Source organism: Ooceraea biroi, chromosome 13 (assembly GCF_003672135.1).
Source record: "Ooceraea biroi isolate clonal line C1 chromosome 13, Obir_v5.4, whole genome shotgun sequence".
In the NCBI taxonomy this organism is placed as follows: Eukaryota; Metazoa; Arthropoda; class Insecta; order Hymenoptera; family Formicidae; genus Ooceraea; species Ooceraea biroi.
The window spans coordinates 9364327-9380538 of record NC_039518.1 but is presented as its reverse complement, the minus strand read 5'-3'; the positions used below and the strand labels follow the sequence as shown (position 1 = coordinate 9380538).

Sequence of the window (16212 nt, the reverse complement as noted above, 5' to 3'; positions counted from 1 at the left end):
CTTCGGAAAAAACACAAGGCGTGAGGTGTACCATATCGCAAAACGCTAGAGCCAGTTCCTAGGGATTGTTTATCACGTCAGAAATCATCATTAAGCAATCGGAAAAAGATTTAGAATTCATACTGCTCATCTTTTAGCGTTACTCGTTTGCGTGACAAAAAAAAAACAAAAAACAGGACACTTGCCTTAACTAACACTTTTTTAATTAACTTCCTTTCAAATAACATGTAATGTGGGTACGTACCTAGACAACCTTGCACTAAACTTCCCCAGGTATAAATGTCGCCGTTTCTAATAAGAGCAACGTGAGAGAATCCAGCGCTTAATGACCTCCTCTTAAAATTAATGTGCAATGTCGCTTCGGAACATTCCTGCTTAAATAAAAATTTAGATCGTTGTCATTGCAAGCCGATTTGTTTATATATTTACAATACACTATTTAAATCGAAATTACCTTGCTTATCTCTGGCAATTGCACATCATACAAAAAAGTGGCTTTATAGTTAGGACTTAACAGTCGTTTCTTATGAATAAGAGTCAATAGAACTAATATAAATGTTTCTACTATCTCTTCTATAAGCGTATCAGGTTGTTCCTGCAAGTTGTTGTTATGAACAAAGGAAGTGTTCCAAATTATCAAATAAAAATTCAACTATAAATTTTCCGACCACTTGGAAGTCATCTAGAATTTTTTTGCGGGAAATATTGAGGCATCTATTAATTTAATTAAATTTAGATTAAAAATAAAGGTTTCTGACAAACTAGGTTCCAGAAAAGAAAATGGATAATATTGTTATATCACTCGATATCAAAAGAAAATTTGATTTTAATGGAATATTTTTATTAATTTTCAGCGCCTTGTTACATAAAGATATCAACTATTGTTAAAAATTGAAAAGTGTTATCACCAGTTGCTTTATATCTTCAGTCTCGATATTTACGTGAAAAAAATCTTCTTTCATCTCCCAAGTGGCCAAAAAGTTATGCTTAAAGATAGATAGGTGATTGATTGTCTATAATAATTATGTGTATTTGTTATAACATGAATCTTGAAGTTTTGAGTCTTGTGTACGATTAGTCTTCCTAATCGTACACAAGTTGTCAGAAGAAATAAATTCTAAAACAATACGGAGATTCAGTACTCACAGTATTATCGGCAACGTCTATAGAATCACATTGACTAGATTGTTGACTATATGATGTGATTTTACGACGTATTTGGCATTGTATTAGCCTAGATCGTAATGTTGGATTAGTTGGATCATATAAGGTTACTAATCTCTGCAAAATATTTAAAAGCGTTAAACATGACGGTAAGAAACTTTGTAATTTGAATGAAAATAAATCTTTAATGAGATACGATGGAAACATCCATGCATTGTTACGTGTGAAACTCAATCACGCGAGTTAAGTGAGTTAATCAAAGTGACTCTCACCTGAAGTACAAAGATTTGACAATCACGCAGATTATCGCGTACGAACGATATGTGGGATCTAGTTAAATTATGGTTCAATAACATTGCTTGCATCAGGCCAGATTCGCTTAAACATATGAGTAAACCATCTAAAATGTAAAAATCTGTGACATATCTGGCAAGATGTATGTAAAATCCAAATGTTTGTAACTACGTAAGAAACATGCATTCATATATGTATATACATATAGACGCATATGCGTGTATACACATTACATGATTTTGGATGAAAGTTGGTTGTCCCAAATATTTGTACCGCTTTCATTAAAATATCCAACATTTGGCCGTACAGACTCCTTTGCGTAGCCAAATGATGTAACACCTCCCAAAGGTAAGTTTGACCAGCTATATTAATAGCTAGCAATTCGTCGTAAAATGTATTTGTCGATAAGAAATATCTAAAAATTAAAAAAAAAGAGATATGTATGTACGTAGAAATATCGTACTACTTCAACAAATTATTATAATAGAAGAAATATAAGAGAGATTAATTTGAAGCAAGTTAAAAAGTAAAGAAATTTTGCTTGAATTTTACTTTTTGTACTTTGAGAAAGCATTTAGTCAAGCGTCATGAATAACTTACAAAAACTCTTTGTAAATTGCTTTAGACTGCTCGGACCAAACCCTCAATATCATTTCAATAAAAGCAAGTACACACAAATTGGATAAATGTATCCGTGTTGCAATTGGCATTTCAGTAACGGGCGTCAGTAAACAGTGTGTAAGGCAACTCAATAATTCCGAGGTTTGACCAACCGATGCAAACTTTAACACACTTTTTAACAATTTGCACTGAAAATAGAGATAATATATATATATAAGAAAATTAATTCTAGTAATCGTAGTGCGATTAATAAGATTTGAGGAATAAGCTTTTACTACTTTGGACATCTTATAAGAGGCTACTGCACGTGAGAGTTCTTTGTTTGACAAAAATAAATCGCCAGCATATTCCAACAAGTGTTGCCCGTTCAATCCGAATACCATTGCTAATTTCTCCGCTTTCTGCAGCTCGTTCTTCAGTACTAACTCCATGAAAATCGACAAAAGTGATTCCCTAAACATTATCGTAAACAAGCAAAGTTACATCAATTGTTTCGAATTGTGAAAAACGTTATAAATTCGAGATTGTTCGAAGAAAGTAACGCGACCTCTTTCTTATAAATTTTCTTGAGCAAGACCCTCACGAGAAAGGAATCGGTATTGAAAAATATATGCATATATATTTCTGCAGTAGTGTTTTATTACATTTGAATTTGATGTGTTTTCGTAAGAAAATACGAAATGCGAAAAAGAGAAAAGAAATTTGTCGCACTACTTTATGAAAAAAGTAGCTATTTATTACTTATCATGTTTACTACATGTATACTTGTTTCAACTAACCTTAAAATAACTTCGTATACGCAGCGATTTGTAACAATTATACAGGAATCTAAGCTAGAAATCTCGATCTTAATATCTTTCACGTTCTTTGGTAAAGTATATTTACTCTCGATATTTTGAGAAGCTTTACTTGATATCACGTTATTGAACTTTGCTACTTTGTACACCGCGCGTATCACTTCCTTGCTGTTTTTAAAGGAAAATGTTCCAACAACGGACTCGTAATTAAACTTGCAGTCTTCATTTATGTGAGCCTCTGATAATTGATTGGATATTATATACATTACATGTTGATTAATGTCGGTAATAAAAAAAAATCTGTGCGCTAATAAAACAGTCTCACATGTGTCGAATATTTTATGTACCGACAAGGGTACTACGGCTAAATTCGGATCATGAACCTAAAATGAGAAATCAGTTGGGTCTTATTTTGGGGTCTAATCGAATTAACGTTGATTATGATCTAACAATAAGATGAAAAGTTGAATTGAATGGTAGATAATATTTAGCTGCATTTTTATAATCGCGGATCTTGTATTAGTAGTATTGGACTAGGAATTGATTTTAATTTTTAACTTTCAAACTGCGTGAAAACAAGAAAGATTTGCTTTATAGCAGCTAGAAGTAGAACAGAAAAAAAACCAAAAGAACTATGCTTCTTAATATATAGACACAAACTTAACAGCTAATATTAAAAAAAAGAAAATAGATTAGAAAAGTTTTGTCTTACCGTAATATGATTAGTGACAGGATAGTAGCGTGTATATAATTGTTGACCTTCCCTATTATATTGCAAAGAGAGAAACATATCTTTCGATATTGGTTCTGGGCTAATAAAATCTTTCTTGCATTCCAATTTTTCCGAATAACCAGGAATTCCATTGTCACTCTCTTTGTTATTTGAAGTATCTGTAACATTTAACAAACAATTTTAATACATGTATGTAATCAGCTACATCATTTAAACAAATCTTTCAAACGTATCAGTGCCAAACGTAAAAAATGTTTTAGCCAAAGTAAATCGACGATGATGAGTACTAATAATAAATAAATAAATAATAATGAAAAATCAACTTTACTAAAGAAAATTTAAAAAAAAGACTCACAGTTTGATCAAAGGCCAATGCAAATAATATAAAATATATTCGACGTTGATTTCTATTTCTCCTATACTTACCATAGCACTGTAAGCTCTCACCCAGTGTTTGATTTTTGGCTTCAATTAACTTTTGCTTAAGAATTGCCAGTTTCTCGACAGAGAGCTGTTTAAGTTCTTGTAACTTTGACTTGGAAACTGAACCTTCCGTATTGTCATAAGTAGTACCATTTAAATTTGCATCACTATAAGAGTCTTTCTCTTGAAAATTATGTAAGAAGGTATGTATGTGCTGTTCCAAAGACAAACGCCATTGTTGTTGACATTTACTAGTTATTAAAAGACATGCATCCTCCTCGTTTTCATTTTGGCAAATATGTAGACTGCTTATACTCTCATTAATGTACGTTATACCCATTTGATAGCCATTTGAAAGATTTATAAATAAAATTGCACCACATTCGGTTCCTATGATACCGATATCAATTGGTGTATGCGTATGCGTATTCTTCCACCATGTAACACTAGTTGGTCTAATAACATAAAAATATATGCGACTCTTAAAGATTATACAACATGACTGTAACTTGACAAAAATGATAAAATACTTTGTACAATAATGCAGTTACCTAAAATGAGAGAGCTGAGAATTTACAAAAGGGATGTAAGTTACATCCTCTGTTTTCCATCTCTTATCAATGACATAATTTTCACCAATTAGAGTCAAAGCAGGAAGCATGTACAATGATCCGTCTACAGTTATACATAGTAACCATATACCACTTGGATCAAAGCAAAAAGCAGCAATTTGTTTGTGTGACCCTTGAAACCAAGGAACTCTTTTAACAACTGGTAGACACAAGGGTTCTCGTTTAAAATAAAGGATAATGTCGGCGTTGCTGGTCGCCAGGGCAAAAAATAATTTTCTTCCAAATTTGCACTGTGCACTATGTCGTATCTCGGTGGTTTTGATTAAACATCGTAATTTAAATAAATTCTCAGTTTGTAGTGTACTGGAATCCATGATGAGTATTTTCTGAAATATCAAACACATATAGATTTATAAAAGTATGTGTATATATAATTTTTCATGATTTCGAGAATAATTTAGAGAAGAATAATATTTAAATATTTCAAAAATGTTTACGTACGTTATTAAATATAAACTTGTTAGTAAATATATACGCCACCTAATTTCTCGCAAAATGCATTGCTAAATACGCCACAAGTGAAATAACATCAGTTTATCCATAGAGACCTCGCACAAATAATACGTAACACATTTTTACACGTTATGAATATGATTATACGACTGTCAGAGTTGCCAAAAGGCAGTAGTCAGGTTACATCTCTTTGCGCATGCGCGACAACACATCAGTGAAGTATCAATATATATCGATAGTCGCCCGCACAATGTTCTAAAAAAATATTCAAATTTATGAAATATCAAATGTTAGATATTTGTCAAAAATAAGCGTACCTTCTTCGACTTGAATTCTTTAATGCATTACATGCACCGTTATGCTAGACACTGAGCCGCACCCACGATATAATACGACGTTGTTTAATGGTTTCTGCCATTTCTGCCGCGATATCATATGCGAAAAAACACGGTCCTGCTGACATCACTGCAGAGTTGAATCGGACGTTCGGTTGATCGCTTCAGACATGCGCACTCCATTTCGTGATATATCAAAGGTGTCGATCGAGAGTAGCGCTACTTGCATATACTGTTCGGTGATGCGTGCGATATTGGAATTGATAGGTTAGGTGTGACAGTTGACTTTGCTTATCGTGTCATATTATGCGATTCATCCGTTGTTAGTCTAACAAAGTGATATCTTATTAAAGTTGGTTTTAAATTTGGTTTTACTGTGTCAGTTATTGTATGATCTTAGAAGTCACATGAAAATTTTGTTATAATCGAATCAATCGAATAATAAAAGGATCTTTAATGTTTGGATCATGTGAAGGTCTTACCCTCTTGGGCAAATACAGTTTATGCAAACTCTTGACACGTAAAGTGTGCTGTTACCAGTATATGTAGTAACTTTTAAGGTTGAAAGGTAATAAATACACACACATGATATGACTAATGGTTATAAATCCAGAACTTTCAACGAGAGATAAGAAATCTACCTTTGCTGCTTGCAGGTCTATTATGAAAATTAGCATTAATTGAAACTAATTAGAAGAGTCATGAAAAGTCGACATGGCTGAACACGACAGCGATCTGTACGAACAACAACTTTTTGTTGTATTTGAGAGCTGTTTGACAAGTGGAGAGAATGAACTCGATGAAAATGGTTTATTCTCCATTTGTAACAAGTTACACCTGGATGAGTTAATCGAGGAATTGAAATCATGCATTTGCAAGCAGCATGCAGATAAAGAAACAATATCTTTTTCAGAATTTCGCGATGGTTTGTTACTTCTATTGAAAGAATCCCAAGGACTAATAAGCGACAAAGAGCACATTATGCAATCATACTACAATTTAAATACAACGGGCAACGTTGATATTGAGAAAAGTAAAGACTCACCATTGGTCGATAGCATTTCGACGGTTCATTCACGAGATATAAAACCTGCTGTTACAACGCATACGGAGGAGAATAAATTGATACGTCTGTGGGAGAATATAAAAGGAAACGCGGATCCTACAACGATGCGATTGATATCGAGTTGTTTAGGAATCCCAGAGCTTCCAAAGGAAATAACGGAATCCATCTTTGAGAGACTCGATCGGAATTGCGATGGACTGATAAGCTTCGACGAGTTCGTAATTATATTTCAAAAAGGAAGCATAGAGGCTCTGCGAAGAAGAAATAATGAATGTTACAACGCTGTAAATTGCAACGTAAATACGTTGGACTTGAGTGCGTCTGGTAAAATTAGCTCGCTAGAAATAAACGAAAGCTTAGATAAGGAAGACGTTGCCGGCGTTTCCAATGTAATTATATTGTCGTCTAGCGGAGATCTGAACGCGTTGGATGCTAGTCTTGCGGAATTAACGAATATCATATGCGACGAGATGAAAAATTTGAATGAATCGTTAGATAGCGATACTATCCAGTCTCACATCAGCCTACTACGGGAAATAGTTGTTATTCATCAGGAAGAGCAACGCAATCTGAATACCGTGATAGAGAACATGAGAGCGGAAAAGGAAAAAATGCGTGTCGATATGTTGGAAGCTAACGAGCGGGCGAATGCATTGGCACAAGAAATCGACGAGTATCAAGTTCAATTGGAAAAGACAAAAGAGAACCTGCAAAGGCAGAGTGAGCAGCGTTACGTCGAAATTACGAAGGAGCTCTCGAATCAGCTGAATATCGAACGAGAGATGGAGGCCGCAGCTCTGAAATCGAAGGACGATCAGTTACAGGCGCTGCAAAAGGAGACTCACGAGATGAAGAATAAAGTTGTAAATATGTTGCAGGAGAGTCAAATGCTGGAAGCGGAAAATAAGAATCTGCTTAGTCAAATAGAAAAGTTGCGACAATCGAATAACAATCTGTTGGCACATATAAAAGTGTTGGATGCGGAGCACGACGAGATACAAAACATAGAAACGAAACAACAGGAGCAAGTTAATTTCTTCGTCGAACGCATCAAACAATTGCAGTCGGAAGTAACTCTCTTGCGAGATCAGAACGATGAGCTTGGAGCGGAACTGGAAAATTTTAAGCGTTATGGTGGTAAAGATACGAGACACGAAGCGTTGCCATCTCTGGCATACGATTTACAGTTAAATGAGAAACGTGCAGCGATGGAAGAAGATAGATCCGAGATAGATCGACAAGCTCACGCGACATCGACAGTACGGTTTGATCTCGGATCGTCGATGAATGAACGACAGATGGATATGTCGACGACGGAATATGAAAAGCTGAGACACACAATTACGAAGGATCTGGAAAATGTATTAACGAGTACAAAATGCGCTCCAGAGAAATGTGCCTTGAGAGATGGTTTATCGAGACTGATTACTGGTTTGCAGTCAAACTTTATATCACGTTATCCTGCTCAAGATTTCGGGAAAAATATAGCTTCTGAACTTGACATGGAGTGCGAAGAACGAAGTAACGAATCTTTACGAGATTTAGTCGTTTCAAAACTACCGAAATTAGCTGCTTGTACGAAACGTGCAATTGCGTCAAACAGCATGGAAGATATTAATGAGCTCTCTGGTCAAGATGCGAAAGCACCAACGCAAAGCAAAATGACGAGCCTTAGAGATTATCCACCGCGGAAAGAAGAACATTCGATGGAACAGTGCAAAGCCAATAAAGAGAAGGATAATTTCTTGAATATTATTGAAAATGTCGAGCACATTTCGAAGATCGTACCGACAAACGCAGAATTGTTGGAGATGGAGAAGAAACAGTTGATCGAACGTTGCCAAGAACTCGAACGAAGTTTAGATTTATTAAAAGTCGAATATGAAGAATGCGAGGATTATTGGGCTGCTAAACTGGAAGAGGAGAGACAACTCTTTGAACAAGAACAAAAAATAAGTGACGACAAACTGGCCGAACTGATTAATAAAATAGCAGAATATGAAGAATTAATTAGTCCTTTGGACAAACTGAAAAACAATGGACGATTATCTCCGATAGAGGAAAAATTTAATTTGGAACGACAGGTAAAATCCGATAAACTGTAAATTTCCTTAAACATTTCGAACAGAGTATTTTTTAAATAGATATTTTAAAGATGTTTTATTTGTAATTTATATGCATATTTACTATATCTTTAATGTTGCAGTACGTAGATCTTGAAGAAGAATTCGAAAAATGGAAAATAAGAGCTGAAAACGATATTTCTCAGAAGAATCTAGAAATTGGAGATTTACGTGAAAAATTAAGATTGGTGGAACATCCGATCACGAGTGATTTCTGTATACAAGTTTCAGATGAGACTTTTTCAACGTCAACGTGGTCAGATTTATCCCATTGCAAATCTCCCAGTACATCTAGTATCCCATCAACGAATGAGTTGTTCACTAATGTATGTTCGCATAATGCAAACGTAAATCAAACGTGTCATACCTCGGAATTTCCATTAGCCAATGATTCAAATGGGCTGTTGAAGCAAGATTATATCGACGGTTGCGATCCGTATGACGTACATTCCGAATGTTCCGTGAAAAGAATCAAAAGTATAAACAAAAAGAGAAAGAAGCAAATACATAAAAAGAATCCACGCATTAACGCTAAGACTATGTTAACGATGACGGAGGAAGATAAACATGATTCGGAATTTCAATTAATATACGATGTAATGAAAGAGAGCAACTATTCATGCGCGCCCAACAGTAATGCACAACAACATAGAGATTTAAATATCGTACAAGATTTAAAAATAAGACTTTACGCACAGGAACACAAGAAACGGCAATTACAACGTTATATTAAGCAGCAGCGACAATATATTGAGAAACTGCTACAACGTAAGTATCGTTTCAATATTGTATCAATATGTAACTTTCATACTATTTATACATTTATAATCTGTTACAGGTGTCATGGTGCAACATCAGACCGAAGTATGTGAATTACAGTGCCTTCTCCGTAATACTCAGGAGAAACTCCAAATGCAAGTCCAAATGACCGTCGATCAGGTATTTTTTTTATAAATGTTTATAATTACAACAAATCAATTTGTTGAGAGAGAGATATTAACATAATACTTTTAATCGGACTTGGATACGTCTCTGAAATCATCCTGAGAAATTTTAGTCAAAATTAGTTTTATAATTTGTAAAAAAATTATAAAAATCTGATCAAATATATTCTCATTGTTATTATTATTATTATTATTATTATTATGTTTTATTTTAATAGGCTGATAAATTGGCCAGTGCAGATGTATTAGTGAAGGATCTGTATATGGAAAATGCATATTTGACGGCACATATGAATCACTTGGAAGAACGCTATCTCATCTTTACCGGCCTCAATGTGGAAGCAACTTCGATGCGATGTTCAAATAATCATTCTACTTAGGATAAGTTAAGACGTTATTGCATTTACTAATTAATTATTTATTTTGTTATTTAATTTACACACACACAGATACGTATAGCACATATATGTATAGCAATATGCAAGAGTGATATCAAGATCGCGGTGCAACTCAGGGATATGAATGATTAAAATCATCGTAGGACAAGTGCCTTTAGTCTTTAATTTGAAAAAAATGCAGGAGATGTCAATGCTTTAACCTTTTTAATATGACGAATACTGGTTGCATAATATCATCCGATGACCGAGAATATTTATTGTTACGCAGAAAACATGAGGCGGTATTCTTTTTTATATGAAGGTTATTTACAAGAACTGACTGTAAATGTAATATGTCTTCTTTGATAAACTTATCGAGTATTCTAAATGAGAAAAACTATATAATGTGTCTACTAAGTCGCGTACTACAATACGGCAGTAAGCTGCAGAGAAAAGGCTGTTTATAATCGAAATTATTATGTTTGCGGCTACGCAGCATGGTTCCAAGCTCGTGCGTGGGACACCACCTGTATATATCAACGTGTTTCGTTCCGTGCCATGTTCCGATAGTTGTTCAAATATTTGTGTTAAACGATAATAAAATCTTATTTTAGATGAAAAACATCACCAATTCATGTAATTATTGTAATATGTGTTCTGCATTGACGTCACATGTTCAAATGCGTCCAAATTACCACAAATTTACGCCAGCCAATCGTGAAGTAGTCACATGACCTCGTATCTTCAGATACTACATAGCCAATGAGAACAGATGACATATATCGGAACGGGCTTTGCAGTGCTGCCACTAGTGGAGCGGCCAGTACGAGCCGTGAAACAGAAGGGCAGCCCTGTGTGACACGCATCGTGCCATCGTGTAGTCGTGTACACGTGCGAGATAGATGTAACCTCTATTTATTTCTTTAAACTCGGATCGAAGAATATTATCGGTTGTGGTAACTTTTTTATAAAGTCTGAAAGTTAAAACAGAATTTGAAGAAAAGAGAGAGAATAAAAGTCGGTATGTTTTTTATATCTGAGAATTTGTGCACAGACACAGTAAAATCGAAAGAGTGCAATACTACTTATCTTCTAATTACATTTGCAGGAGAAAATAGTTATACGCTCAAAATTATATACGACGAGAAGGAAAATGGGTAAATTAAGACCTCGCTTGGCAAGTAAAAAGAAGGCGAAACGATGGGCCAAAGGCCAGAGTTCGAGCTCAAATCCGACGACTACGAAACATCGCGAGCAAGCGAGAGGCATGTTTTTCAAAGACGTTTGCGGTACACCGGGTATCACGAAGGAGGATCTACGGAAACACGATGCTCTTCAAGGGATTGAGTCAGATTTAGCAGAGCTCGAGGTCGATGAGGATCAGTCTGAAAAGACCGCGTATACCTCTACTACATTTGCTACCAATTACAGCAATTGTTCCAATGTTTCTTTTGAAAGATTTCTTAACCACTTTCAATCGAGCTCGATCGTGCACAAGGAGATGTTGGCGGTATTAGCGGCCGTTACGGAGGTTCTCAAGCAGAATAATGGTAACAAAAGTGCAACAGAATATTTCGCCGTATTGATGACTACTCTGGAAGCAGTGGAGGATGATACTTCTGTAGCCGCAACGCTATCCTTGTTCGGGATGAATCTAAAGACGGTGCCTAAAAGCGTGCTCATCCGCAAGTTCGGTGTAACCAGTCAAGTTCTCCTGGAAATCCTATCAAAGTATACGGTGAGTGAGAACTACCTCGTCGTACGACATTGCTTAGGTTGCCTCTCTATACTGTTGAGAGCACAGGAGGCTGCTGCTTGGACCGATTCTTCGACGGTACGAGCGTTAGATGCCATACTATCTTTCATCACTCATACGAAGCCTAAGCCACGCAAATCCGCTCAACATGGGATATGTGCAATTCTCAAGGGCAGTGAGCTGACGAGAGGCGAGAACCCGCCGAGTCTTCATCCCGCTGCAGGACAGATCGCGACATATTGTATTACGCAATTGGACTCTGCTTGTAAACCAGGATCACCACTTACTACCACATTGCACACTCTTACGTTATTGAAGGACATAATGCATCAACTACCAAAATCACACGTAAAAACTACTTGCGAACGTATATTAAGCATTATGACGTTGAAAAATGTACTGGTAACATCTTGCTGTTTGCAAACGCTGCACGGATTGTTCGTCTCGAGACCGAGCGAAACGACATTGCCTCTGCAACGAAACGTCGATATCATTACGGCTCTTTACGATTATCAACCACCCGTTTCCGATACGCAGCCAACGCTGGCGTGGTTGGCGGTTATGCAGGAGGCTCATTGCAATCTCGTGTATATCTCAAGTGCAATTTCTCGTCGAACCTCCGAGGTCGGAACGTTATTGGACTACGCTATACCTAAAATATTGAAGAAATGTATTGAACTCTGGCTGTCCGATAAGACGGAGGTCATATCCGGTGCGTCCCACGCTATCAAGATAATTTTTCAGGAATGCGTGGCATTTCTTTGCGAAAACGAGCAGCGGATCAAAACATATAATCTTACTTTAAGCGAGATCATCAAGATGATGCGCAAGACACTGAGTTATCAGTATGTCAACGCTTGGCAACACATTTTCCATCTTATAGCCTTGTTGTTTCAGATAACTGGCAAACCGAAGCTTTCCACGAGCGATCTTATCTATCAATATCTTAGGGATATCGTCAAGTCCTTGGGAGAGCTGCGAGATTCCCACAACTTTGCATATAACAGCGATGCGGAATACGCGATCGGAGCGGCGATCAGAGCTATGGGTCCAGAGGCCGTTCTGAATGTTTTACCTCTGAGAACCGACGATAGTGCCGACGATAGTGCCGACGATAGTGCCGACGATATAAATGTAAAACGCGGTTGGATGATACCATTGTTGAAGGACTGCGTAACCAGTGGCAGCATCTCTTTCTTCGAGCGAGTTCTACTACCGATTATTGAGATATGCGAGGAAAGGATGAAGGATCCCGTAAGTGGTAAGACGTACGAGTTTCTGGTGCCGCAAATCTGGTCAATCTTGCCGAGCGTATGCAATGACGCGAGCGATGTGAAGGATAACTTTAATCGTATCGCCAAGCGATTAGGTACGACTATCAAAGATCGACAGAATCTCAAGTTACCCGTGATGACGGCCTTGAGAAGGTTGATTACAAGGGCGACGCAGGATGAGAACGCTGCTGACATTGCTGTACTCGCTTACTACGCCAAAAATTATTTGCCCATTCTTTTCAATTTGTACACGACGAGACCAAGCGGTACGGACGAGGAAGGACAACGTCTCGCCGCGCTGGATACGATCAAGGTTTACATCACCATCACCAGCAGTGAATTAGCGAATGAATTGTTCGACAATGCGTTGAGAAATTTTAATAATCCTGACGCGAATACCTTTCTCAAGGAGAGTATCCATGATTTAATAAGAGTGTTAATCGGCTATGCGGATGTGACAAAATTGAAGGTATGTTACGGCATGTACGTATCCTTCTTGAAGGATAACGCTAAACAGAAGGAACAGAAGAAGGCTTACCGATTTCTGGAGGAAGTATGCGCCAGCGACAAAGAAGTGTGCAAACAGTTTCTTCAGGAACGTAGACGCGACATTCAGAAAGTGTTGATATCATCAGCGACCAGTGTAGTCAAAACGAGCAGAGGAGCACGTCTTGCATGTTTAGTGCATCTTGTTACGCTACATCCGCAGCTCGAGAACACCAAGTTTCTGCAGGCTATCGTACCGGAAGTCGTATTATCCGTTAAGGACATAAATGAAAGGTGCCGCAACACGGCGTATCGACTGCTCAACGTTATTGCCGAGAAATTCCTCGACAATAGCAAGCATCTCAAGGATTACATGGATATGCTGATAGTCGGTTTAGGGGGTGAGCAAAAGTACGTCAGTGCTACTTTGTTAGCTCTGGCCTCTCTCACTTATCATCACGGTGTTTCTTTGGGTACGGAGACCATCTCGGAGATCTTGAAGCATGTGCGTACTATTTTGAACAGTCCCACGCGAGAGTGCGTAGAGTCCGCTTTGTCGTACGTGAAGGTCTATATAACCGTAATCCGTCCATCCGTCGCGGAATTGCAGTCTATAATCGAAGCTCTCTCGCAAATAAACGAGGACTGCAAGCGACACTTTCGCCAAAAGATACGTGACATTTTTACGAAATTAATAAGAAAGTATGCCATGGAGTCGATATCAAGTATGCTACCGATCTCGGATACAATCCTGCACAAGAGATTGAAGAACATCAATAAGATAGAAAATGCAAAAAGGAAGGAGCGGGAGCTTGAAAGGATGAAGAAGCGAGAGAACGATGAAGAATTTAATGCCAAGAGGAAACCCAAGAGCATAGAGGATATATTGGCTGACAGCGACGAGGAATTTGAGAAAACGGAAAAGGAGGAACCGCGGAAAAATAAGAAAATATCGAAACGGAACGTTTGGATTCAAGAGAATCAAGGAAATATCGTTAATCTTGCTGATCTCGTTGCTGCCAGGAATATTACAAGTCCGTGCAAATTACAATTTTCTTTTGCGTGCCTTTGTGCATGCAAGTTTTTATAAACAATAATTTATACTTAATTTCAGCTACTCAACCGGGTGTTTCAAATCCAAAGAGTCCAGTAAAAAAAGTTAAGGATTACGGTTTCAAGACTGCACCTGACGGTCGCCTCATCATTACCGATGATAATGACAGGGACAGTGATGTGGAGAAAACTAATAAAAAGAAAAGAAAAGCTTCCTTCCTTCAAAGTGATTCAGAAGATGATAACGGTAAGGTGAAATTATTTTCTTTACAATTGTATCGTGATAAATGATGTCGTCTCGTTTTGTGCGATATGCTATGCAGCGGATGAAGATGATGCATCAATAGTGACCGCCGCAAGGACAGCTGGCGTAAAGAGAGCTAAGCACAGCGAGAGCGTGTCAGACGTAATGAGCTTAAAAAGTCAAACAACATCGAAATATCAAGGTACATAATATGTATAATATCATATGTATTTATCATCATATTTATCAAGTTCTTTACATACTTTGCTAGTTATTTATTTCATCTTTTTCTTTAATTTCAATTGCAGCTGGTGGATCGGGCATTCACAGACCGTTAAGAGCGAAAAAAGAAAAAAGAAAAGAACGCGTGCCTGGTTCGGAATACCGTGCAGTAAAAGCCAAGGGAGACATTAAAAAGAAGGGTAAACCAGATCCTTACGTATACTTACCTTTCACCAGATCTGTTTTAAACAAAAGGTAAATATTATGTTCTTACTTTAGATTCTGTATTTAGACGCAGTGATATAGGTAGCTACCTATTAAAAATCATCATTCTCGCGATTTCTTAACGTTTGTTTCGTTTACTCTTCATTTCTATGCGTGTATCTTTGCTCGCTCCAGAAACAATACCCTTAAATTTGTTCGTATTCTTCTTCTTTTTTCTATAAACGTTCCATTTATCAATACACGTATCGACCATTAAAAAACACATCCGAATCATACTGAATCATACTCGGTAACTTTCAGCCGGTATTTGATACGTGTCATTTCAAAGCATTTTTGCGAGTATACTTAATTCTCGTTGAATAACCAGATTAGTGAACAAACGAATAAAAATTAGCTGCCTATTAAATATGGAAGCCTGCGACATAGAGTGCTGTTTTCCATACTGGATTGCTTATAAAGTGACTCCAAAAATAAGTATGTTATCGACTTTGCACTTATGTTATTGCAATTTCTGCTTTGTTGTCTGCCATTTGTTTGACGCGACAATTATTGTAATAAATATGTCTGGTAATGAAGATACCAATGAGATGATAGAGCGGATTGAACTCGGTAAAAAATGTTTTGATTATTGTTTCTATTACTCAAACAAACATGTAAAATTTTGAGATATTAAATAAAAAGGATTGACAAATGAGAGCACGTCGTACTCATTCTTCCCTTCTTGCTGCGTGTTTATGATCATTTGGGTTTAGCGGACATCCTTATTTTCAACAGATTTTATCATATGCCGTTTGGAAAGAGTCTTTTGGAAAAGGAACAAATATTAATTTTTAAGTTTAATCCTTTTCTCTTTATAAATTGTCTCATAAAGTTTTGCAAGTCTATTTTCAGTCTTTGTTAACTCTTCGAGCGAACATGTAAATCTATAACGTCCGAGCCAAAGTAGCATATGCGTGTAATTGCCTGGCTCTTTCCTTTGAGAAAAAAAAA

At 36.9% G+C, this 16212-nt stretch overlaps 3 protein-coding genes across 5 annotated transcripts; 2 read left to right on the top strand and 1 right to left on the bottom strand.

Moving 5' to 3' along the window:
• Positions 1–267: 267 nt before the first annotated feature.
• On the bottom strand, positions 268–5543 carry LOC105286337. Of its 3 annotated transcripts, none has more exons than XM_026974750.1 (12): positions 5106–5543; positions 4584–4990; positions 4036–4487; positions 3589–3767; positions 2859–3259; positions 2355–2532; positions 2059–2267; positions 1692–1873; positions 1437–1564; positions 1147–1281; positions 455–465; positions 268–374 (listed from the first exon to the last, which is right to left on the bottom strand). In XM_026974750.1, the coding sequence occupies exons 2-11, from the start codon at positions 4976–4978 to the stop codon at positions 460–462; spliced, it is 2265 nt and encodes a 754-aa protein (XP_026830551.1). In that variant the 5' UTR covers positions 4979–4990; positions 5106–5543; the 3' UTR covers positions 268–374; positions 455–459. The 3 variants fall into 3 exon arrangements, with proteins under 3 accessions (XP_026830551.1, XP_026830549.1, XP_026830548.1); XM_026974748.1 differs by having other exon boundaries at positions 268–371; XM_026974747.1 differs by lacking the exons at positions 268–374; positions 455–465 and adding an exon at positions 689–1013.
• A 167-nt stretch (positions 5544–5710) lies between these two features.
• LOC105286338 (blastoderm-specific protein 25D) lies at positions 5711–10578 on the top strand. The gene is made up of 5 exons (XM_011351231.3): positions 5711–6020; positions 6109–8602; positions 8725–9409; positions 9480–9580; positions 9804–10578. Exons 2-5 carry the CDS (start codon positions 6167–6169, stop codon positions 9963–9965), a joined length of 3384 nt encoding a protein of 1127 aa, XP_011349533.1. The 5' UTR covers positions 5711–6020; positions 6109–6166; the 3' UTR covers positions 9966–10578.
• Positions 10579–10688: 110 nt separating this feature from the next.
• Positions 10689–15918, top strand: LOC105286339 (RRP12-like protein). The gene is made up of 6 exons (XM_011351232.3): positions 10689–10983; positions 11071–14512; positions 14593–14778; positions 14855–14977; positions 15084–15252; positions 15523–15918. Exons 2-6 carry the CDS (start codon positions 11116–11118, stop codon positions 15569–15571), a joined length of 3924 nt encoding a protein of 1307 aa, XP_011349534.2. The 5' UTR covers positions 10689–10983; positions 11071–11115; the 3' UTR covers positions 15572–15918.
• The last annotated feature ends 294 nt before the right edge of the window (positions 15919–16212 follow it).